The sequence below is a fragment of the Falco cherrug genome, chromosome 10 (assembly GCF_023634085.1).
Source record: "Falco cherrug isolate bFalChe1 chromosome 10, bFalChe1.pri, whole genome shotgun sequence".
Lineage (NCBI taxonomy): Eukaryota > Metazoa > Chordata > Aves > Falconiformes > Falconidae > Falco > Falco cherrug.
In genome coordinates this window covers 34,539,875-34,564,815 of record NC_073706.1, presented here as the reverse complement: position 1 = coordinate 34,564,815, position 24,941 = coordinate 34,539,875, and the positions used below count along the sequence as shown (strand labels likewise).

The 24,941-nt window shown below is 45.2% G+C and overlaps 2 protein-coding genes across 4 annotated transcripts in view; one reads left to right on the top strand and one right to left on the bottom strand.

Annotated features, from left to right (window-relative positions):
* The window catches only part of TSPAN4 (tetraspanin 4), a 435,635-nt gene extending 423,192 nt beyond the window's left edge, over positions 1-12,443 (bottom strand). For all 3 annotated transcript variants that reach the window (XM_055722377.1, XM_055722378.1, XM_055722379.1), the window contains exon 1: positions 12,302-12,443. The gene's annotated coding sequence lies outside the window, so the exon portion shown is untranslated. The remainder of the gene's footprint in view (positions 1-12,301) is intronic.
* An 83-nt stretch (positions 12,444-12,526) lies between these two features.
* Positions 12,527-17,221, top strand: POLR2L (RNA polymerase II, I and III subunit L). Its single transcript, XM_055722381.1, has 3 exons — positions 12,527-12,669; positions 13,093-13,194; positions 16,759-17,221. Exons 2-3 carry the CDS (start codon positions 13,100-13,102, stop codon positions 16,865-16,867), a joined length of 204 nt encoding a protein of 67 aa, XP_055578356.1. The 5' UTR covers positions 12,527-12,669; positions 13,093-13,099; the 3' UTR covers positions 16,868-17,221.
* The last annotated feature ends 7,720 nt before the right edge of the window (positions 17,222-24,941 follow it).

The window sequence follows — 24,941 nt, the reverse complement described above, 5'->3', positions numbered from 1 at the left end:
GAGACCTTTGACTTCTGATGATAAACTGAAGCATCCACAGTCAGAATTTTCAGCCTTCGTTCTCCATCATTCATGTACTGCTATGTCAAAATAAAACCGGTTTGGCTTCATGACTATCAGCTCCCCATTCCCTCCTATTTCCATAGCAGTCTGCCTTACAAAGTCACAAGCAGATCTTCCCACCCTGTTGACATCATGTCCTCCTTGTTACACCCAGTCCAATCCATGCCACTCAGCACAAGCTGCAGGCTGAGCGCTGGGTGCACAGTACCAGATTCATTGCACTCCAGTGATCCTTGTTGACATTACAGCTCATAGGCAGCTATTACTATTCACGTCCAGACTAGCAAGCAGCAACTCTGTGTGTCTGGGGTGATGCAAACCGTTCCACAGTAAATCTAGAAACTACTAACAGTTGCACTCTGCTTTCATCATCTGCACACACACACACACACACACACGTGCACTTAACACTCAACAGGTGCTGAATACCAGCCCGGCTTTTTGCGTCTCCTGTGACTTCCTTCCTCCCTAGTCCCTCAAATTTCTTGTGTCCACTCTGACCTTTCAGACTTTATAAACACTAAGGCAGCTTGGCGTATCAGATTTCAGCAAAGCTTCTTTTTTCCAAATACTTCCAGCTTTCAGTCAGTCCCTTACACCCCAGCTCTTCCAAACTGTGGCTCAGAAACGTGTCCCCAGACTTGTTTGCCAATATCCGTGCAGCTGACCAAATGCTTAGCTCTATTGTAGTGCTATCATATGTAAATCTTCAAATACTTCAAATCAAAATGAGAAATGCCAAATTAAAAAACATAAACAACAACAAAAGAACCCAAACACCAATAACTTAAACGACTGCTGAAATCATCAATATATCAGCTCCAATAGCAACATTTTGGAGAGGATTTCTCTGGGGCTTTTTATTATTATTGTATCTGCAGAGGGCAAGCCAAGAAAAAAAGAAATAGACGGAACCAAACCCTGCATCCAAGCAAGCTCTCTGCAAGCAAATGCAGGCACGTTTCAAGGCTGGCAGAACACTGTGCTGAAATTAAGTGGTGTGGGTTCTGACAGAAACACAATTTTTCAGATCTAGTATGAAACCTATAATGCATACTACTGAATAAAAGCTTCCATAGGCTGTACAGCAGCACCTAAATATTTGTCCTACTGCTGTTCATCCATAGCTGGCACACATTCAGAGACTGCAAAGGCAAAGCCAAACCAAAGCTCAGACTGACTTTTCTGCCTCCAAATTTGCATTGCACTTTTCCCTCCAGGGATCTCGCATGGTTTAGTTTGGATTCCATCCCAGCTTAGTCCTGAACAGAGAGATGTATCAAACAATTTCAATGCACCAACACATTTCATTTTAAATTTAAGTATTTGAAATTACCTTGAATGTGCATTCTTGACATTTCAATACTATTCTGGATAACTTTTTAATCAACCCATTTTCTTACTAAGTGGTTAGAGTGTAGGGCAATCGGACTAAACTAAAAACAGAAAATTGCACTAAGACAGACATTCACAGAATGAAAGCTGTTTGGGTGGAGTACCAACCTCCCCATGGGAAATTAAAACTTCGTCAATAGCTATTCAAAATTCGGTTGTACCATGTCCACCATGAAGCAGGACAAAGCCTCGAGCCAGCAGCAAATAAAGGAAACTCATGAGGCAAATAAACTAGTTCCAACTTTCACCCTTTTCACTGCAGAGGCATATAAGGGGAAAGAAAATGCCAAATGTCTTGAGGATGTGGGTTGAATATGCAGGGGCAGACCAACTCTGCAACTTATACAAGAGCCTGCCCAACAGAACTAGTCACCAGCAGGCAAAGGCAGGGTTAACATGTACACTCTGTGCGTGCGTATGCACCTATAGAGTTGGTGCACTAGGGAAATACCATAACGAGGGGTCATCAAAACCATTTTCCTCACAGCCACAAGTAGCTTAGGCAGCAGTAGAGGACAGTTGGCTCATCCGCAGCAGCACTTGCCCTTAGAATCAGTACTGCGCATGGTAAACGGGACTTTCAGTTGCCAAAGGCCACAGGATGCAAAAGCAGTCTGGATTAATCATTGCTAGGACTGAACCTGCAACAGGGCAACCAGGTGCATGGAAAAAAGAACCCTAGGGTAAAAAACAAAATTAAAAAAAGGTGCCAGAAAACAAGGCTGATTAAGCTGTAAATGCTTTGATAGAGGATCTTGTGGGTTCTTACACTGGTGAAAACAATGGCCCAGAACTGGTTCTCCTTTCATAATACAGTACAAAGGAACCCAAAACCATTATTGTCTAGCAATGGCTCATAATGGGTCCCATGAATAAAGGACTTGGCAATAACCCAGCAGCCACAAGGCTTGTGACAGCTTTCTCAGGAACTTATGAGAATTTGACTTCTTTCCAATAACTCCCTTCGGCTCCCAGAGGGATCCCCAAAACAGCTTTTCAAGCCCTAGGAGTCGAGCCAGTTGACAGCAAAGAGGATACCCAAAAGGCACTGCAATGACGATCCCGCAGCAGAGCAGGAATGCAGGCAAGCAATAAAACTGATGCTAAACAGGTCCACAATAAACTGGTCCTAACCATAATTTAAACAGCAGGGCACTGCCAAAATGGAATGGTCATTTACTGATAGAGAGCAAAGGAACATAAAAACCCCACTAGAACAGTAAGAGATCCCAGACAACTTTCAGAAACAAATGCTTCTCAAGCCTACTACTGCATCTAGATGAAGAAATCTCCTCTTCATGCGAGTGTGGCTCTCTGTGTCCTCACCTCTAGCAGGGGAGCAGGATCTCCTGGGCAGTTCTTGCTTTCTGATGTAAAGGGATTCTATTATCCATTCTCCAAGTAAGAAATCTTCTTGTGTATGTGACAGAAAAGTCCTAGTCATCCCACAGTCCCTTTCCTCCAGATGTTCTGATTCACTTTAACAAAGGCAGAACATCTAAGCGGCAGTAGCAGTACCGTCAGGGCCACTGCAGCACAACCCTAGCCTACTACCACTGTGGCTGAAGCTAGGAATGCTTGAAAAACAGCATCAAACTGGCACTTCTCTACAGCAGCAATAGCTCTTCCATGCTCCACAAACCCTTCCTCAATCCATAAAGCACCTGCACATATGCTCGGGGGAAAGCCATTCCTTTACCCACATACCATTTTGTTCTGCAGGACAAAAGGGAAAAGTGTATTTGTTCACCATGCATTTTGAGAAGATGGAGCATCTCTGCTTTAAACTGAGACCCCACGCTGGGGACGTATCTCCACAGAGAAGCAGAAAAACACATCTCCTTTGCAGAAGTGCAGATACATCCAAATACACCTCTGGCCCAGATGCAGACAGGTGGCATCCTTTGTGTAACACGGCTCATGGCTAACATTCATCCACGTTACAGATAAACCACTGCACAATTCAGTTATTTACAGAGCTAAGAAGCAGCCACACACACACATTCATCTTCAGAGGTTTCTTCACGCAAACAGAAAAAGCTGTCTTTCACAGACTACAAGCGTGTTCTTAATATTCGGCTTTCTAGCTTCTCTACTGAGTATGGCAAACGTCATAAATCAAGAAAAGAAGTGAAGCGGCTTGACAAGGTCATACAAGAGGCCTGTGGGAAAAATCCCTGGCTGGGGGGACATCCTAGGGAAGAGAACCCATGTCTGTTTGCTCAGCATGCTGCTCGTCAGGCCAGTGGGGTGCAAGGATGAAAAGGTGGAAAGATGTATTTGTTTCATGCCCACTTGGAAGAGCTAATTTAAGGAATCAAAATAACGTGGGGGTTCTCAAAATACTCAGCATATCCTAGAGGAGATGGGAAAAATGCCCTCCAGATAGCTTTGGGGAGAGCAGAGGTATATACAGTGAAGTACCATTTTAGATCAGGCAGGGATCTGAAGGCAAGCTGCAAACAAAACTGCAACCTTGATCTCACTGTTCTTTTTACTTAGGCCAAAAACAAATGCAAAACCCCAACCAAACTCACCAGTCCCTGGGCACAGCTCAAGCAGCTTATTGTTCTGAGTGGACGTATCAATCACTACAGACAACCCACCCAGATCAGGTCATATGATTGAAGGCTTTACTTTATTATTCCCTCACACCATCACCAAGCAAAGCAGCAGCAGCAGCATATCAGATCACACAAAGGAACTGCTGCCCTTCAGAACAGACTCCTGAAAAACTGCTCCCTGGTGCGCACGTGTGTGTGATTTAGCTGTGTGCAGTGGGAACACAAGAGTAAGTAATATGCCACCTGTGCCATTACTTACTGAGTTTAAAGAGGCAACACAAGCAAGAACAACCAGGACATTCAGAAGCCAATCCAGTCTTGTATCTTGAGTTTATTAAAACTTTGTGACTATTTAACCTGGTATGTTGCAGCATTCCCAAGTACTGTACACATGCTGAAGAGTGCTAGAACTGCCAGGTGGAGGCAAGAGATGGCAGAAATCCCAGTGAAACCTAGCTCTCCACAGCTCAGTCCCAGCTCCAACATACAATGTTTCACCAGCGTGCAGGCCTTCGGGCTTCTCTGCAGCAAGCTGGAGAGCCTCCCTCAGCTTTCCAGTCCTGGGGCTACCACACCCCCAGTTTCCCAGCCCTCTGCTACTCCAGTGACACTGTGTCATGTTTAAAAAGCCAGAACTGGCTCTTGAATGAAAAAAATTCACCTGCAAGCAATACTGCTTTAAAATCCATACCCACAAAGAATGTTCGAGGAATTTAGAGGCTTCTTCCCCTTTACCCACTGAAATGTAAAAGTTCTGGGTCTTTCATACAAAACATGCCATAATTCCTTTCTTTCCTGCAGAGCAGACACTGTGCATGTGTCTACCACTGTATTACCTCGATTTTTTTTTTCAAAAAGCACTTCTCTAACAAAAAACGAATTCACTCGTAACAAAGCAAACTATTGCTTCTGCAGAATTTCATTTGAGTACCCACAGTTAAAGTGCAGGACCCCTACAGTTACCAGTTCTGCAGTGTGATAGCTTCAGCATCCCTTGTGAGATGAAGCATGTCACCTTAATGCATCCTTAAGGTGAGAGAACAGCCAAGCTGATTGGCTTCATCACCCTAAGGACAGACAATGTGACATACTTAATCTGATGAGACACGCTAAAGCAGTGCCTCTTAATATTTTATGAAACATTTGGCTGTTTTTAATTTTAAAAACAGCAGCTCAATAAACAAAGCAGTGGAACATTCCCTGTGGATGGCACAACGATAGGTGCATTGCAGCCCACTCATCTGAGCGATAACATGATATTCTGTGCATTGACTCTTCCTCCTCCCCACATCCAAGCTGGAGGCCCCAAACACTGGGAATTTTCCAGAAACAGCTGTTTTTCACCAGGATGTAGCACACAGCAGGGGCAGCTTCAGAGCTGGTTTAGGACATCCAGCTTCCACACAGCACCTGAATATGGACACAACAGGCTGACATGCCTAAGCTAGATAAATGGGTTTTATCAGGAAAAACTACATTTTCTTCCCTACCTGGTCAGTTCTGGAACAAGGCTACAATTACAGACTTCCATGAAAGAAACTGCAGGCATCCCACTGTATTACTACCACAGTCTTGCTTCAGGCTTACCTGCTTTCCTTAAATAGCCACTCCTGGCCACTGTCAGAGACTAACTACTCAGCAAGATGGATCTTTGCTCCTGCTTAAAACAACCACCTTTTATTCCCACTCCCATGAAAGCTTGCAAGACACAAAACCAGCCAGAAGACAGATGGAAGGAAAAGCCCAGGCACCAAGCTCAAACACAGACATACACATCCCCAAAAGGCCCAAAGGATAGCCTTCAGCAGAGCCTGCTCTTTAGTTCTTTGTTCCTAATGCATCCATCATCACTTGTAAGATCTTCAGAGATAAGATTTCAAAACTAAGTTAGAAAATCCCCCATTCCTTTTCCCTGGAGTTCAGAGACTCATAGATGCCAGGGCAAACTACTACAAGAGGACTGGCTTGCTGCAGTCTCTTTAAATAGAGATAAATCTTGACAGAAGATGACCTGCTCATACACCCAGAGAAAAAAAATTCTCAGCCAAAGACAGGAAGTACACCAGAGACAAAAGCACTGCCATGAGCGCAATGGGAATGCACATAGTGGTTTCACCACGGAAGAACAACAACTTGGGGCTCTTCCATTCAAGCATTAACAACTGACAAGTCCTTGTCTCACTTCAGCTTCACAGTCCATCCTTTACTCTGGAAGGAAAATTTCTGCTGAAATGAGAAGTATTATCCCAAGAAAGGGGATTATTCTGTCATCTGAGGACATTTCCATGGAAGAGCAGAACTGATGGGCAGATCCTGTGATCTTTCCAATTAAAATGCTGCCTCAGGATACCACTTCTGCCACCACCACCACCACCCCCCCAAAAAAAAAAATAAATTAAACAGTCAATTAGGCCATGATATATGCATGCAATAAAGGTTTTTTCTTATAAAATATGTCAACCCAAGACTGGCAAACATTATACTTTTGCCTTGAAGTGATCTTACTGAAAACAAACATGACAGATAAAACCAGTCCTAAACTAGTTAAATGCTGACATGTAAAGAAGCAGAGAAGTGAGGGAGTAGACCAGTGTTTTTTTTCAATCCCATCTCAGTGCTAAAAAGAAGAGGGGAGAGGAGGTGTAGGGAAGTTAAAAGATGCAAGGATGACAAGCCATCTCCACAAAAGGCTATCTTTTCATTGTTAATTTCATATACATTTACACACACACACAAAACTACGCTCACCTGCCACCTACAGCTACCTCTACAGGAACAACAGCACATCAAACTGAACAGTGCAAAACTCTGTTCACTGCATCAGATACAGTGGTGTCTGATTATCATCGTGATGACCATCAATGGACAATTCTTCAACCAGTCTCTTACACCACATAAAACCAAAAGTCATTATTAAAATAAGAACTGCCTTTGTGGAGCACCCACCCCCCGAAGCCAGAACACCTCACCTCTCACTTCTAAGCGCAACTAGGATCACTCTGAAACTACAGATGGTCCAGCTATACTTCTCTGTAGCTATGTCCTACCCAGTGCAAGTGGGAGGACACCTGAAATAGCACTAACATACACAAGCAGCAGGGAAGGCTCCATAAATCTTTAAAAAAAAAAAAAAAAAACACCACCACAGCTCACCATCCACTCCCAGTTTGTTAGCACAGGCAACCGCTAGATATGCCACAGAGATCAGAACTATCTTTATAAATACATATACACACTACCCAGCATCCTAACTGCTGTCCAGAGAAACAGAACAAAGTCTCTGCCCCACAGAAATAGCAAGATAAAGCCTCTGCCCTCTTTTCAAGTAATAGGCAGCGATCTTTACATCTAACACAAAGACACCTTAAATAGCTTTATGGGAAAACACTTGCATTTTTAGACACATCTATGGGACTTCCTCGAACACTCTATTTAGCAGAGACATCTGTTACTCAATATATATATAATTTCATATAAATCCCACCCTCTGAATCCTTTCCATCGGTTGTCACTAATGAAGCTTTGTGTGCAAAACCAAGTGCATTCTGCCCCCATTAGGAAGCCAATTACAGCAGGAAAAACAAGCAATTAACAAGGTGTAAAATAAACATCCTGCCACCTGCCTTTTAATAGCAACCCCACTTCAAACAAGTCACAGTCTCAGCACAGCTTTCAGAATTGGCAACTGATATTATATGTATTTATGCAGCAGCTGCTCTTCATTGCAACAAATATTACAGGCTTACCAGATAAGGTCAGCATATTTAAAAAAATATATAGCAAGTATTAAACCCTGCTTTGAGGCCCCAAATGTTGCTTTTAATGAAATCAGCAGCATCAGGCTTGTCTGGTATTACAGTGAAGCTGCAGTCACATCCCCAGCTTAGAGAGGTTTCTCTTCATTTCTACTGGTTTAGCAGCTTCTGTATTTGTTTCGCTAAATCCAGCGGCCTGAGCAGCTATTAAATAGCATGCAGGGCAACTAAACAACACAGAGCTCTACAGAATTAGACAAGTCTTTCCTCCTTCCATTGTCCTTGCCTCTCTTTCTTGGCTTTCTCCACCTCCCTACCATCACATGTAAAGCTACATCCAGTTGGGGGGGGGGGGGGGGGGGAGGCACATAATGGGGCAGAAAGCCACCCCCACAAAAAAAAAAAAAAAAAAATCAAGAGGAAAGGAAACAAGGTTCCAGCTTAGTCTTTGCTCCTACAAGCTTTAGAGGGAAAGGAGGGAAGTCCTTCCAAAGTCATGCTAGCTAACTAGAAAGCCACTTTTCTTTCCCTTGTGTGGAACGGGATAATGACACACTTCTGAGTAGTTAACCAGGCAGGACTAGAGAAAGCCCAACAGTAAATCTGCAGGATTTAATAAACCTGGAGTGGCAAATGTGCCTGAGAAAACAATAGCCAAGATTTGTCTTGCACATGGAGTGTGGGGCATGGTGGTTGTTTTATCTTCCCCTCTCACTCTGGCTCTCTACTGCTACATATTTATTTCTTAATGTTTCCATGTCACATTTCAGTTCCTGGCTAATGTCCTGTTTAATCACTCATTTTGAGATTCATGCAAGCCTTTCTCTCTTAGGGTTCTTCTCTCTCTAGCTCTGTTGAGATCCAAGGAGTACAACACTGACTACAGTACCATGAACTTTTCCAATCATGCACAGGATTGTGAGGTGTTAGTCAGAGATGGCTTGAAAACTGGTAACATTCTTTCTCTAAACGACCACAGGAAGCAATAGGAAACAACTTTTAACTCCACACAGAGCCAACAGGGCTACCCACAGGTTTGTAGAAAGCTGCAAGTCACAATCACTAGTACTGAAACAATCCTTCACTGAAAAGCTCTCCTAAGAAGTCCTGAATTTAAATAACAATTCACAATCCTTGAACGCAACTGGCAAATCAGATTTTAGAATACCCAAGTCTTCAGTTCTGGCTATTCTCCATGTTTGCAGTCCGAAGAAGGCAAACGACAACAGCAGATAAAAAGTAGTGAAAGGTGAAGACCCCAGACTCGTGAGGGTGCACACCTAAACTTGACCTGCTGTAACCCACAAAGTAAAAAAAAAAAAAAAAAAAACCAACCTCAGCCACTGGTTTCTCACGCTACCAGTACAAATGCAGAGATCCCACGGCTCCTTTCTACAGCCCTAATTACAGGGACAAGGTCACAAAAGACACAATCTGCCAACATGAGCTGCAGGAGGTCATACAGCCACTCAAGCTATAAAAGTATTTTAAGAGTAGTTCAGTCAGTCAGGTCAGTTAACTGACTTTTTCTGGTGGTTTTTGTTGGTTGTTTTTTTTTTAAACAAGCAGCAATATTTTCCATTACATTTTGTGGATGGGAGAATAGGAAGCTGGATCTACTCCTTAGTCACTAATCTAGGATTTCAGCAGTCATCACTAACAATGCCATAGAACAGTCACACCTAGCTGCATGTGGTCTAAATCCACACAAAAAAATGCCAAGAACAAGCCTCAACCCAACAGCGACGGTGGGACAGAACACTGTCAGCTTTCCAAAGTTGTTCAGATCACAGGAAGCAGCCCTGCACCACATTAACCGGGAAGTGGGATATATTATCTGCAATGCCCCACAGCAAAAGCTTACATGACACAAGCTGCTCCAGAAGCACACCAGAAAAGCAGTCCACAATTCTCAAACTTACTTCAAATGTGATTAGTTCTAGGGAACCCTCTTCTGCTCAAAGCTGAGGAGCACTCTGATGCGTTTGCTGACCACCAGGCTGCCCACAGGCCCAAAGGATCAGCAGTTTGGGGACTGCTGCTTGCTGAAAGTGGCAAGAGGCCAGAAATGGTACAAGAACCTACCGCGAGAAAAACCCTTGCAGTTCTAGGAGATAGGACCGATTAAGCATCCTTTGAAGAGGAATTGCAAGAAACAGATCTAATTCTCCAATTCTTCCAGTCCTCTTCAGAAGAGGAGTTGAGGAGACCAAATCTGACTAATTACTAAACTGCAACAGCTGAGTGTCAGCAGTACCCAGCTCACCTGAAAGAGCTGAAAAGTGGCATGCCACAAGTGGCCCACTCTGCAGGCTCACCCTAACCAACACAAGCTACAGCCCATAAAACACTCACTGATTCTTAACAGTCACATGTGCGCATATCCCCACACACACAGCCCCCAACTCTTTTAAACAGACTTCTGTAGCTTGGCAAAGGGACAGATTAAGCAAGGGATACATGAAGTTGAGCAGGGAATGTTCTTAGTATGTAGCAGTCTCTCCAGGTCACAGATCATAAAAATCCTTACATTTTCTAGGATCAAAGAAGCTACAGCCATAAAAGACCTATTAGTTCATTAAGCCCATCACCCAGCCAAAGCAGGTTATCCAGAAGAGACATAACAAAGTTAAAGTAATATTGTGAGGACAAGCGAAGTAAACTTTTCTTTGAAAAAAAGATGCTAAGCAAAGTCAGATAAGAGGACTAGGTCTGAAAGTTAAAATTTAGGTTTGTTTTCAAGAAATAAGCAAGCACATTTCCACAAGACAGCTCTGTGATGCTAACCTACATCTAATGATGTGTCTCTGCCATGAAGCCCCTGTGACAGCCCCTCTTTCTCACTTCCAATTGCAAACTTCCATCTCTAAACACAAATGCTTTTCACCGCACAATTCAGTAAGAAAATTACTTTGGAGCCCTGGTGCTGAAAATGCATCAAATCACAGTCTCCACATTCTCAAAACCCCACCCCACCCCCCCCAAAAAAAGAAATCAAAGGAGAAAAAGAAAATGCACAGTTTGGCTCCCACTGGCCTACAATAACAATAATGATGATAATCTAGAGATCGCAGGAGGTTCATCTACCCTCCAAGCCAAGTCAATTTGCTCCCCTCACAACTGTGTATAATTGTTCCTGGGACTGCAAAAATTACTGTCTTTTCACTAGCGATCAGAATTGTAAAAATGCTTTCAAACAGCCTCAAACCCTTATTTGTTGAAACAAAACTATTTGCTCTTTTACAGTTCAAGCGAAGTCTGGCATTTCTGTGCAGAGGGTCAATAATCCAGTCGTTCAAAAAATAGTCACGAAAGACATATTAACATAAGCTGTGCATTAAGACACAATTATTTATATGTCTGACAGTAATGGCTCTGCACTGTGCACTGTATCAACTCACAGATACTTTAGCAGGAAAATAAAACACTTGGAGAATTTCTGCTCTGCCCAAGGACAATTAGCATAATCCTAGCGTCATAACAAGAGAACAGTAGGGACTGACAGTGTTCAGACTAATGCTTCACCCCAGAGCCTCCAGAAAAGCAGCATCTGTCCCTGAAGTTCATAGCCATCACAGCACGATTCCCTTTGCTGGATGCACACAGCCTATGCCTAACGCTTCCCCCGGCCTCAGGTTAACGGGATACAAGCCTATAGTTTCAAGATGTGTTATCCTCTGCTCCCAAACCTCCCTGGCTCAGGGGCACCCCATATAATCGGTTGATCGCCTCCCGAGCCAGGGGAGCATCCCCCGTCCCTCAGGTACCGGGGAGATCGATGCTGCTGGGGCGGGCAGCACCCCGGGGGCAGCGGGGAGCGGCCGGGGCGGGACACGGACCGTTCAACCGCTCCAGTGTCACGGCAGCCGTGCAGGGGTCACGGCAAGGCAAGAGCAAGGTTAGAAATTAAGTAGCACAGCTTCAAATCCAACCTAACCCCAGAGTTGTGGTTTTTATTTTTAATAAATAATAAAAAAAAAAAAACCCAAAACTCTCGGCAGCCAAGAGAGCGCCCACAACTCGGCTGGGATTCGAGTTCGCATTCTAAAGGAATAAACGCTGTCCGGGCTGTGCGGAACGACGTGGGAGGGGGTAAAATAAATAGATAAATAAATAATTAATAAGAACGATAATAACCACCCCTCAGGGCGGGCGGCAGCCGCTCCCGCCGCCGAGCGCGGACAGAAGCCCCGGGCGCGGGCGCGTCGATCCCTCAGAGCTGTGAGGACGGGAACCGCGGAGCGAGCCGCCCGCCGGCGTCCCCCAGCCCCGGGGGGGGTCCCCATCCCCGCCTCACGTCCGCCCAGCCACCCCTCAGGCGCGGCGCGGGACTCTGCCCGCCGCGGGCACCGGCTCCCCGACCGCGGGCGCCACCTGCACCGGCTCCCCTGAGGGAGCGGGCTGGCGGGCGGGCTGCTGCGGGGCGCCCCGGCTCCGTCTCGCAGCGCTCCCCGCCGGGCAGCGCTCGGCGGCTGCTGGGCTGCAACCACCAGTTGCGCTTCCCGCCCCGGACGGCTGCGGTACCTCAGGGTGGGGTGAGGAGTCTCGTCGCTGCAGAAGCCCCTCTCACAGTGCAACAAGTGCCCACCCGCCGGGGAACGAGGGAGGAGAAGGAGGAGCAGGGGCGGGCGCCGCGCTCGGTCGCTCCCGCCGCCGGTGCCGCCGCTCCGCGCTCCCGGCGCCCCAGCTGCCACTCAGCGCGCCGCACGCGAAACGCGAACCCAGCCCGCCCCGCCCGCGCTCTCTTGAGCCGCGCGGGACGCCGTACGCCTGGCCGCTACCACCCCGCCGCCTGCGTAGGAGCGGGGGGGGGACTGGGGCGCCTTTCCCCCCCGCCTCCCCCACTGGTAGCGACCCGGTGGCCGTCACGGCAGCGCGGAGGAGCCGTTACGGTAGGAATCGCCTGAGGGGCCGCGGCCCCGCGGGAGCTGCCCCGGCACGGCGGCGAGGAGCCGGCAGGAGGGCCGGGGCCGCCTTCCTCCGGGGAGGCCTGGCCCGTGAGCGAGGCCTCGGCCTCGGCCCCGGCCCCTGCCGCGGGCTCCCCGGCCCCGCGGCCACCAGGCCCGTCCGTTTGCAGGCCGCGGGCAGTGTGACCCCCCGCGGGCCCGCCCGGGCGCACAGTGCCCGGCCTGTGGTTCCGCTGGGCCCCGCTGCCCCGGCCCCGGGGGAAGGCGCCACCCGGGCCGCGGCCCAGCCGGGGGCCCGTCCCTCGCTGCCGTGCGGCCCGAGGGGGGGCCGGGCTTCTCGTGGCGCTCCGTGAGCGCGGTGTTTGTTCACTTTGCCTTGTGTGATACTGTTGGTTTTTAATGTTACAGTGCAGAAATGATCATCCCAGTCAGATGTTTCACGTGCGGCAAAATAGTTGGGAACAAGTGGGAAGCCTACCTGGGCCTTCTGCAAGCAGAATACACAGAAGGGTGGGTATTACTTGTGTGTCCTTTCACTCAGGTTTTAGATGGAATTGTACAGCGTGTAAGATAATTAAGTGCAGCATCACAGCTCTAGGAACTAGCTGTGCCCAGGCTAAAAACCACAGGTACATTCTGAGGCGAACTATGTAACCAGAGATTAGAAATTATAATGGATAAGGAAATACTGCGTGATTCCCTACTGAATCTTTCTGGGTAGGAGTATGGAAGTTGCCAAGTCATAACCTTTATACCCAAAACAGTCTCAAATATTTAACTCTGTATGGGACGGGAAGGAAAGAAACAAACAGTACTGTCAACTTTTATGCTAATGTGGGTTTTTCAAAGGGTAGAGAAAGAAAAAGTTACAAGTGTAAAAAGTAACTGCCGTTGTTAACAATGTATACCCCTTTTAGGTTTTCCGAAAAGCATTTCATGTTCGCTGCCCAGAATTGCTAACCTTATTTGAAAGCACTGCTTTGCTGGGGGGAAGGGGAAGTTTAATGGCTCTAGATAACTGACTGGTAGTCCTAACAAGTCTATTTTAAGCGGGTTATGCATGCTTTGCGTAGCCAGAATTGTCTTTTAATAGTTCAAGGAGGTTCTGGCTGTGGTGGGACTACTTCAGAAGGGTTTGAGAAGGTGACTTTTGAGAAATATTTACGTTGTCATCCAATTTAAGTATGGAAGGGAAAAACAACCCACAGATCTTTGCCACTTGAAGAAATGTTAGAAGTCTGAGACTTCCCAAAGTGATGCTGAAACTATTAAGTAGAAAGAAAAGAGTATTTGCTTTGCATTCAAATGGTTAGGGTTACTAATAGTTCATAGATATAAGTCCATTTAAAAACCTATCAGAAGAATGTACATTAACAACACAGATTTCACTGCTTTTTTATCTAGAGTAAATCTGAAAACATTCTTATGGTTTAGGATACTGTTTTGTCAAATGTTGAACAGTGGAGCACAGAACAAACAGAAAAGGAAGGCTTTGGGTTTTGAGGTTCATCTAAACTTGTAGGCAGTTGGGATTACTCTCTGTGCTTCTCACTGTTGGTGTGGAGTTTGCAGGGGAAAGATGCCCTGTCCCGCCACCATGTTATCAGTTTCTTTAAAAACTGTCCAGTGAAAATCATTCAGTACTTCTCCTAAATCTCATTATTTCTGTGAGTAGCCGTTTTAGAGTGCATTTACATGCCAGAACCTGTAAAACATAGTTGAGTAGAATACCGCAGCTGCTAAGCTAAAGGTATTTGGAAAGTTCCGACAAAAAAACAAATAATTTTTCTTTCATTTGTGAGGTTAAAATCTTTAAAATAATACGGGTTGCTAATCATTTATCACTAATACTGAAATTTCATCAGAGGTATTCTGGTAGCACTTCTGACTTACTTTCCAAGTATTACATTTCAGTATTTTTCCTGTCTTCATTATTCCCCTGCTTTTGAATGTAACAGGAAGATGTACATTGTTATTGACAAATGCTCACTTGAAAACAATTGCTGTGGTCACTGTTGTGATTCTGGGATGCCTGATCAAAGTAATGCAGTTATGGTATTGTAAGATAAGATCAAAAGCAGAGTTTACAGATATGGAACAGTTAAAAATCTTACAGGCTAGTGTCAGAATCACTGTTAATGGTGGCTTAAGAAATGGGTGGACAAAATGGGAGAAACTCGTCTAAACAATTTGTGGTTAAAAAGACCCACACCTTTATGTTTGTCCCTTAAAATTGCTCTCTTTCCACAAGTCCTTGGAAGCTGGAGGAAAAAGGAAATACAATTGAAGTTGTTTTAGCAGAAATGTATAGTATGAATTCTAAAGTTGTGATTAATGTTAGTATTTTGCATCTCTGATAACTGCATTTGAAAGTTCAGAACTTTTCAGATAGCCCTTAAAACTTATACTATCCACAGACATTAGATGCTTTTGTTCTCAAGTGTTTTGGAAAGTTTAGATACCATGTGATATTATTTATAAACATTCTTTTTTAAAAAATACACATTCATATACTTTTAACTTTTGCAAGTGCTAGCCCTAAAATAAATAGCCCTGCTATTTAAGCCCTTGAAGAACTGTTGATAGGTACAAGGACTAACTGACATCACCAGAGAAGCTGCTGGAGTTTGACTCCATGCAGTCAGACTGCACTACTTGACACCAAACAAGTCCAGCTTTGCAGAGGCTTCCTTTCAGTCATTTGCACTTTAGAAAAGTATCTATCAGCTTCTTCCTACAGCAGAATTACAGGTTTCAGGAAATTACTTGTGTTTTAAGCAAATGCTGGGTTGTTGTATGGCATCATATAGATCTAGAGACCTGAGATCAGTCGTATTTCATGAATGTCAAATTTTGAAGGAGTGTCAGACTGGCTCTATGGCTAATAGGTTGGTGCTGAAGAGCTTGGATAGTGTCACTTACCTGTGAGAGCTCTGATAGTGATAGCCATAGGAGATGGATACAGTGGTTTAGGCGAGGGTGACTCATACGTTCTCTACCCAACCATAAGAATCTCGAGTAGTCACTCAGAAGGAATTAAGTGGAAAGACTGTAAACTACAAATTTCTTGTTGAGCAGTCTGCAGATCCTTATTTGTGTATTTGTGGGGAACAGGTTGTATAACTGAATGCTGCCTTACATTGGAGCTGGAAAGGATTTTAGCCTTCCTCAGAGTTAGCATCCCGTCCGTATGTGGGGTAGTTATTTTAGTTTCTGTATATCTCTCACCCTTTTATCATCGGTTAGATCACACATTTATCTTGTGAAGTAGGCAGGTATCACCCTCAGTTTACAGAAGCATGTTATAATGGTGCTTAGAGATGTTATTCCTTATTCCTGAGTCAAGAGACTGTCTAGTGCCTTCGTGCTGTCTTCTACCATACAACTAACAGGAACTGTAGCCAGCACCAGTAATTACGGACTGTCCAGGATTTTAAGAGTGGAAATTACTTCCCATGTTTCAGAACTGTGTTCCTGTTGCTACTCTTGATTGATCAGATCTATCTTTAACCAAATCAGCTCAGCTCCTTTCTTTTCTACAGACTGGTGTTTGTAAAAGGAAGACAGTTACTGTAACTAAGTAAGTGAGGTTAGAAATGTACCATATTTCAAGTCTCTCCAGCTGGGAAGACAAAAAATTTATTTCCAAAACCAAAAGGCTTGCATCTCATTTAACCTTGCTGTTTCATGACCAAATGAAAGGAACTACCCTCATGAGTCACGTAGTTCGGAAGAGGAAATTCATAAGAGTTAGTCTGTTATGGTTCTGTTCCTATGGGTGGGACTTCTGCAGACTTACCTCAGAAAGTTTGGTAGTTGTGTCAGCTGGGCACCACCTTCAGCAGAAGATCTTGCGCTCCTGCAGGCCAGAGAACAGGCAAACACACTGTCAACAGCAGTAAACAGAAAAGAACATTAACAGCACATGCTAAATTTTGGTTTCTTCGTTTGAACTGCAAGCAAGTTTTTGTCTCTGATTAAGCTCGAAGTAATCAGTGTGTTGCTTAGTGGTTCTGACTCACTTCATCCTTTTTTTTTTTTTTTTTTTTCATTATTGTTCTTGTTCATTAATAGAGATGCCCTGGATGCCCTTGGTTTGAAGAGATACTGCTGCCGCAGAATGCTTCTAGCCCATGTGGATCTGATTGAGAAGCTTTTGAATTATGCACCCCTGGAGAAATAAGATTTAAAAAGTACCATGCTGCAAGCCATGTGGAACGTATCTCTAATTCTACTTGAAACTGGTCTTCAGGCAGTAAAGGATGAAAGCCACCTGTAGTGCAACCGCTGAGAGATGTTTGCCTTCTGGAGAAAATACTGCTCCCAGCCACTAACCTCTTTCAAGGAAACAAAGGAAGGATGAAGTCTGCTTAACCAAGATTTGAAGATTAAATTAAAAGTTTGGATGCTTCTTTTTAAATTTGTTTGGAGCTTTGTGAACTTTTAGATGCTTCTGCCAGCAAAAATAAATGCTTTTCATGTAGAAAATTTATTATATTCCATAAAAATGTTGAAATAAAGGAGGTCTTTCCCTGTAGCCTTCCTGCTGTTTCCGGTTAGTGCTAAGTATGTGCTTGGATCTTGCCATTTGCTGGTGCTGGTTACTTTGAGGTTAGGCGTACTACTAAGTAATCAGTTCACTGTTTTGTGCTAGTCAGGGAAGAGGGTTAGAAACATGGGACAGAAGCTCAGGGTTCCAGCGGCAGGGAAGTGGGCGAGTTTGGTCGGAACGAGGCATGACTCCTTGGAGCTGCTGGAGCTAGCAGAGTTACTTCCACTGCAGTTAACTTGTGGTCTCTACCCCAATTCTTATATAACACTGGGGCTGCTGTATTATAAAAAACAGTGAATCAGATGGTGCAGTACCCTTCATTTAGGTAAAACATGTATGAGTGTTCCCATGGAAAGCACTGGATGTGAGAATTTACGCACGCTGGTGTGAACAGGATCAAAGTCTTGATCTTGCCAAGCACCTGCACCGCGCTGTAGCTGGTACACATGCGAGCTTTCCACTTGTTAGTCATTTCGTTGGCTTCGTGTTGTGCTGCGCGTGTGGTGTGGTACTGCCTGGCCAGATGGAATGCTCTGCACTCTTGTGGTGGCATGAAACACTGAGAGGTCAGCTGTACATGCAAGGCTTGTGAAGGTTACCTGCACTGAGGGAGCGGCACTGATCCTGCCGAAAGATCTCCCCTTCCTGCTGTATATTGGCTTGAAAGCTGGACCGTGTTTCAGGCTGTTCTCTGACAGCCAGAAAACGCATCGTTCCGGGTGGCGTATGCCCAGGCAGACACACCCACCTCACCTGAAAATAGAGGCAAATTTCTACATCTGTGCACGCTCAGGATTCTGTTTTAAGTGCAGCATCGGTCCATATGTAAATGTAGGACAAACCATCGTTACAGCAGCCTTGTAGAAAACGCGCTGGAACAGACAATACTCCCTGGGTTTGTGGTTTCTTACTCCTTAGTACAGTTAAGCCTTTGGCACTCGCGCGTGGGCTGCTGGGTGAGAGGTGTCTCTGTGGATTCTTTTCCGTAGTTGAAGAACTACAAAGAAGTTGCTTTGAACAAAACCTGGGTTCCAGAGATGGTAATTATTTTACGTGTTTACTGGGTCAAACTCGTACGCACAAACCTTAAAACTCGATTGTCTCACAAAGTAAGTTGCAGGACAGTGTGTTTGGCTATCACCCCACCAATCTTTACACTTGAACTTGCTTTTCAATTTAGTACACAGCAACAGGAGATGTTTCCCATGTTCAGCAGTTCTTCACTGACGACATTTTAAAACTATACGCTTTCTCCTAATGCAAGAGAATTAAGCAATTAATTCTAGCATTTGTTTCATAGTTGGTTGGATAGCTTACGTTCTGCACGCCTGCTGTATTAGCTAGCTAAATGCATCTTTAAAAAACCACAAAGCAACCTTCACTTGTCTCTGAGGCTATTTTTTCAAAGGGACGTTATGAAATAGAGGATGACCTTTCCAAGCTGAAGTCGTGCAGGACACTTTTCCACGTTACAGTGGAGCGTTACACGGAAGCTACGTGCCAGCTTGTTCACAGACAGATCAAAACGCCGTGCCCAGCGCGCATTCCGTGAGCTGTACTGAGAAAGTGCAGCAGCCCAGGCTGGTACGTCTGGCAGAGGCAGCCGTGCATTATGCCGTGTGGAAAGCTGTCCTGCATCAGTGCCAAAGAACTGGATTACATGAGCCGACAGGACTTTGTTTCTATCTGCAAAAGCAATTTTCTAATCTAGTTTTCTGCTTTAGAATAACATGTTTCTTTTCACAGCTGATGCCAAGTTGTCTGATATGAAAAGCTAGGGCTCTTAAATACTTATAATGAAGATGCAATTTGCAAAAACACAGCAGGCCTCATTCAAAAATTCAAAGGAAAATAAAAACCTCTCTGGTTGCTCTTGTTACCGTTCCTCAGACAGAAAACAGGGTGCAGTGGAAGCTAGTGACAGGCTGGTATCGCTCTGTCAGACAGATATTACACAAGGAGCAGCAAAAAAACCTGAGTAGCAAGACTAAGTCACAGCAGGCATTAATATTAGCTCGTGCAGCTCATGACAACCTGTCTGCATCGCAGCTTTTCGTCCGGAGTTTGCAAACACAGCATTGACCAGAAAAGCCATTTCTGTTATGCGGCGAAGCAAACTGTTTATCATGTTCGTATGAAAGGTTGTCTCAGGAGTTTTGTCCCTGGGAGGGTTCGGAGCAGAAACAGAGCTTAAATCCTGTTCCATAAAGAGTCAGTGAATTTTTCAATGAATTTCCAAAAATCCCAGCTTTCACCCCTGCTCATCGGTAAGTAGGAAAGTAATTCCCTTTTGGCTGTAATTTCTCCTGTGCTTGCTGCTGCAGCTGTTAATAACACCAGCTTATCGGATCTGCTTTCTAACCTGCCAGATCTCTTTGAGAAGATCCATTAAATATGCTCACAACAACTGTACTTTTTAAAGCAAATAGAAGAGACACATGCATATACACAGGTCAAAAAAGGAAAACCCCCTCACTTTTCCCTGAATCTTAATAAAACCAACAGATAGGCAGAAGTGGCAAAAAAGAGAAATTGTACTGAATATGCAGCCCCTAATTACATGCAGAAATCTGTCAGTTGGGAGATTGCTGAAAAAAACAAAAATTCCACCACTCCTCTGCCATCATTTATTCACTTGATGTATAAAGTATTTTGGAAATTTTTCAAGCCTGTTTTGAAAGACTGGTGCAGGGATCATGCTAACCTGGTATTGGAAAAGCAAGCAAGTACCATTAGAAGTGTAACCCCCCCACCCCGTCACCCAGGCTGCAGCCTCCCGGGGCAGGGCAGCCTCGGCCAGGACTTCACACATCACTCGTATCAAAATAACGACCTGGTGCCCGAGGAGCACAGGGTGGGAGCGGAGGGCACGGAAGTACAGAGGAATCAGCTTGAATCCAGCATCCTGCTTCTGCCTGGAGCATCAGCACCAAGGTATGTGTGTGTTGGAAAGCATTACGTTTCTTGAAATGACAGTTTTAAGCAAAAAAAACCCCTCTTGATCACGATTCTGAGTCCATCTGCAGGAAGGAAGTGGAGTGCTTTCCTGCCTATCGGTAACGAGCCTCCAGCCTTGTATTTCAAAAGGAGTTTTACTCTGAAAAACCACCCAGAGGGTGATGTACTGAGATGTGTGCTGTGGTTTTGTTCTTCCCATGACCTTTCCCCAAATGCAGCCTGGATTTGGATACTGAAGTCTGACTTCTTGTCTATACTTTCTTGTCTGTGTGAAGAAAAACACAAACTCTGAAAACCCCAATTACAACCAGTGCAAAAACTCCGTAGCTGCACGTTGCCATAGAGATGCCTAACTAGCTCTGTGGCTACAAATCTGCATTTCACTGGTAATAAACTACGACGACCCAGCACATGAGCTACCTCTTTCCCCGCAAATAGTTCTACAGGAAAAAACGATTCCCACGAACACCCCCAGCATGCCCCCCCCCCCCCCCCCAAACCAAACCAAACAACTCCAACCAAATCCAAATAACCTGTTTGCCTCTAAACGCAGTTTAATTCCAAACGATTTCTAACTCAGTACTGATCCTAGTAAGAAAACACTATTTCTACTTCGTCGCCTCTCTGAGCAGACACATGTACATCCAATTGAGCTTAGTTAGCCAGCAAGATTTTCTGACTCTTGGAACTTCTTGGTTGAGACATCTCCAAAATAATGTTTCCACCTGCCTCTGACCACCCAGATGATGCACACAGCTTTGATTTCCCTTTCAGCACATTTGCACCATGATATACAGCGTGGCTTTGTTTTCAGATCCAATTTTGATTCAATTCCTCCAGCCAGTGAGAAAGCATTTTTAATTGTTCAATAGGGACAGCACAATAGAGGTGTTTGAAAACCCAGGACAGGAGGCACGTGGCCGAGACTTGGGCTTTGCCGTGCTGCCCGGTTTGATGTGTCGCCCACTGAAGTCTGTGGGAGCCTTTTCATTAAGTTCAACGTGACTTAAAATGGCCTGGTAGCATGTGGTGCCTTACGCGACTCGAGTGTCCAGGATTAATTCGTTTTGTTAAGTTCTGCTAAGAAAAGCTGTTTGAGATGCCCAAGCCTTAGATACTCAAAGAGCTTTCAGATCTTGCTGCAGACCTCAGCCATGTGTGTCTCCAGCACATAAGGCCATAAAAAAAAAAAAAAAAAAGGTAAGAAATTATCTCTAGCTTCAGCGTCTCCAGCCACCCAGGGGGAGCTGCAAGGCAACCGTCTTCACATCGGGCTAGAGCTTGGCAGCAGCACAATATTTACGTGGGAGCAGGTCTCATTTAAACTCTTTCTCCTCGACACTCCCTTACAGAAATCTATAGGGGATGTAGAGCCAAGACATGCAGAGAGCATTAAGGCTCTCACCACCGATCTTATTTCTCCTTCTCCACAAATGCACATGTTCCGGACTTTGTCAGTCACCTGTTTTGGTCACCTACACCTTGTCCTGTCCTCGTAGGTCACACACAGCTGGGGTGAAGACGTGGAGCTCCAAAGCACCACACAAATCTCCGCACAATTTCCTTCCGGATGCATCTGCTCCCATATGGAACACTGTGTCTTGTAACAGCCAAGCTACAAAGTTCATGCAGGAAAGTCCTTGATTTATCCCTCCCAAATATGAAGCAAGTATTTTAATAAAATGGGTTCATTATTTCCTGCTTTCAGGAGCTGAATAAATAGTGATCAAAGGAAGGCACAGCACAGCGGACAAAAAGCTAAAAGCCTGAACGCTTTGGGGAGCACAAGAAACTGGCAGTTAACAGCAAACTTCAAAGCGATCTGCAAAGGCTGTGGTCAGGACTTTCTGTAGCACTGAGGATTTGGAATTAACCCACACCCCACCCCGTGGGCTGGATTTGGAGCTAGGAAGAATGGATACTGAATACCCGCACTTTGGGAATCAGACCTCCTTCTTTTAAAAGCAGGTCTACCTGGAGCACTCTAAGAAATTAACTGCTTTTTTAAAAAAAAAAATGAAATAAATGAGTGCAGCAGTAGGAAAGCTGCGCTCAGCATCCACCTTCAGGTGCTGACCTTTATTGAGCTGCTACTTTCCACATTTGCTTGGGGTTCACCACAGTGGTATCTACAAGCTTGGAACTACTTCAGGGATTAACATAAATGTCACCGTCCTTACCAACACCTCTGCAGAGATCCGATCCGAGTGCATGAAGCTCAACAGGATCTTTCCTCCAGCACTGGTGTACCTGGGGTCCATCCCATTCCACGCTCTGTTTGCTTTCTTCAGGCTGGTCACGTCAGCAGCGGAGGCTCCCTTAGCCTGTGTCCACATAACATCATTTTTTGTGTCTTTCAAAGTCTGAAAAATACTTCCCCTGAAGGTGTATATTTAGGGACAGGCTTTGACAAGAACCAATTTCAATGTCAAAAAAAAAAAAAAAAAAAAGGGAAAAAAAAGGCATTACACAAGCCTTGGGCAAACTTGTGCCGTGCCTCAGTTTCCCTGCCTGTATCTGTGAGATGGCACTCACCCCGCTCTTCAGAAACCATCAGAGGTGGGCAATGAGGAGAAGCCTAATCTCACCCAACCACTGGTATCTTCTTGCCTCCCTTTTATCAAGGGCCCCTATCATATACTGTCCACTAATCCTAATAGAATACCTTTAAACAGGTTAAAAAAATGCTTTTTGACTGTCAGCACAGCCCAGTGCAGGAACTGCTGATGGAAAGCTCCTGCCCTGAGCCTGTGCAGCAATTCAGAGATTGGCAGCGTCACTGGCCCTGGCAATCCAGCAGGTGCAAGAACACAGCTAAAGCCCAATTATCTCCAGCTATTTACTCAAAGCTGCTTTAAAGTCCTTCCCCTCCCCTTTTTTTTTTTTTTTTTTTTTTCAACTAAGTCTTCCCCCTGGTAGCACGTGTGAAGCGTGCTCCTTCCTAGACAGCACTAGAAGAGGGAAGGGAGAAAATGTCCACTTAGTGGAACACTGGGGTAAGTGGCACTCGGAGCAGTGTCACTGCTCCCGGTTAAAGGCTGCACTGATGAAATAGGATGTGCTCCTACCACCGTTTATCAGCCGCTACCCAGCAGCTGACAGGCTCTGCCCAGCTCTTCATCAATAGGGTAATGGTTTGCAATACAGCCAAGCCCCCAAGCCTCCCATTTCCAAAGAAAGTGGAAATGCAGAACTTTTATAATTGAGTTTATAAATTTATACGCAGTAATGGAATAGCTAACACTTAGGCTGGAGGTATAATGACAGGGTTTGCTGAAATTCTACCCCCCCAAAAAAATATTTAAAAACAAAACCAAGATGAGTGCTGCTCTCTGCTGTAGGCCTTTGTTTGTAATGAGATGTGCAGCTGAAGCAATTACTAACTTCATTTTTTGTAAAGGAGCAATAGTAGTTTGACTAGGAGGTCTTCCTCCAGGAATGAGCTAGTAAATGAAAGCATTAAGTTAATAAGGGCTTGAGTGCTTCAGATGATTACAGAGACAGCCTACAGCTCCACACTTCACCAACCTGATTTTTTTTTATTATTATTATTGTCAAAACAGCTTGAAGAAAACCCCCTTTGGATCCACTCAGCATTAAATGCAGCCTAGACAAATGGCTACTTCCCTCCATTAAGCAACGTTTTTAAAAGGCAAAAAAATAATAATTAAAGTCCACTGATGAATAATTACTTCTAATAAATAAAGAGAAACAAATGCCATTGGCCTCGGCAGCTTTCACGTCAGCTAGCCAAGCTGCCACCGAACCAAAGGAACATTGTGTCCTGTGACGGCTGGGAGCAGCCGCGTGAGGAAGCTCCGTTTCGGCTGCAGTGGGAGGCGTCTGGAGACAGACATGGCTTTGGATGGTTGAGCAACAGCCAGAGCAAGCCAGTGGCTCCTGACAGCCCGGTGTCCCCTGGCCGCCCCACTGCCTTGTGCCTTTATCCTGGTCTCAAACCACAGATGGAGAATCCTGCCTGGGGCCAGGTCCGGAACAGAGATCTGTGCTGGCCGGAGCGAAGCTGGAGCCTCCACCCGGGGTCAGGGTGGTCATGCGCTGCCCGAGTGAGGGTCTGTCGTGGAGGCTGTGGCCATGCTGCCCTTGCCCCCCCAAGGCACTGGTGCTTACCCCCACCCCCTGCCAGTGCAGCATGCCCGGGCAGCCAACAAACGCCAGCTGCTTCCACATCTCAACCCAAGGCAGATTTTCACACCAGGTGACTCCTCCAGGGGTCCCTTGGGCAGCAGAGCTCTTCCTTCTATTGGAGGTTTCTTACAAATTATCCTCACCCTTTTTCACTCCCAACCCACCTCCCCCAGGTGTGTTCCCAACTCAGAACATCCAAAACTTAATTTAAACTCTGGAGGTGATCGGCTACACTAACCAGAGCGAGCTTCAGACCTTTGCTCCCTTCTGCTCGCCCACTCAGGGGGCTCTGCCGGCAGAAGCGGGGAAGTCATATTGCATGTGAGGCCACGGCAATATCACAAACTTAAGCTGGTTATTTCTTTCTTCATTATTTTAAAAGCTACAATATTCAGGTAGCTCAAGGAAAAACAACCTTTGGATTTTGTCTGCTCATAAATCCATCACAACAGCTTGGGGGAAAACAGTAAATAAGGTATTGGAAGAAGAGCACAAGAGGCCAGAAGAAGAGTATCTGCCTCTGGATGTGATATTTGCAACCGAAGCCAGGTACCAGGCTGTGATATTAGTATGTGGTATTGATTTGTTCTTAATCCAG

Excerpts from the sequence above, each read along its gene's own strand:
- POLR2L (XM_055722381.1), top strand. The coding sequence starts at position 13,100 with ATGATCATCCCAGTCAGATGTTTCACGTGCGGCAAAATAGTTGGGAAC. Across the intron at positions 13,195-16,758 it reads CAAGCAGAATACACAGAAGG|AGATGCCCTGGATGCCCTTG; the intron begins GTGGGTATTACT and ends GTTCATTAATAG.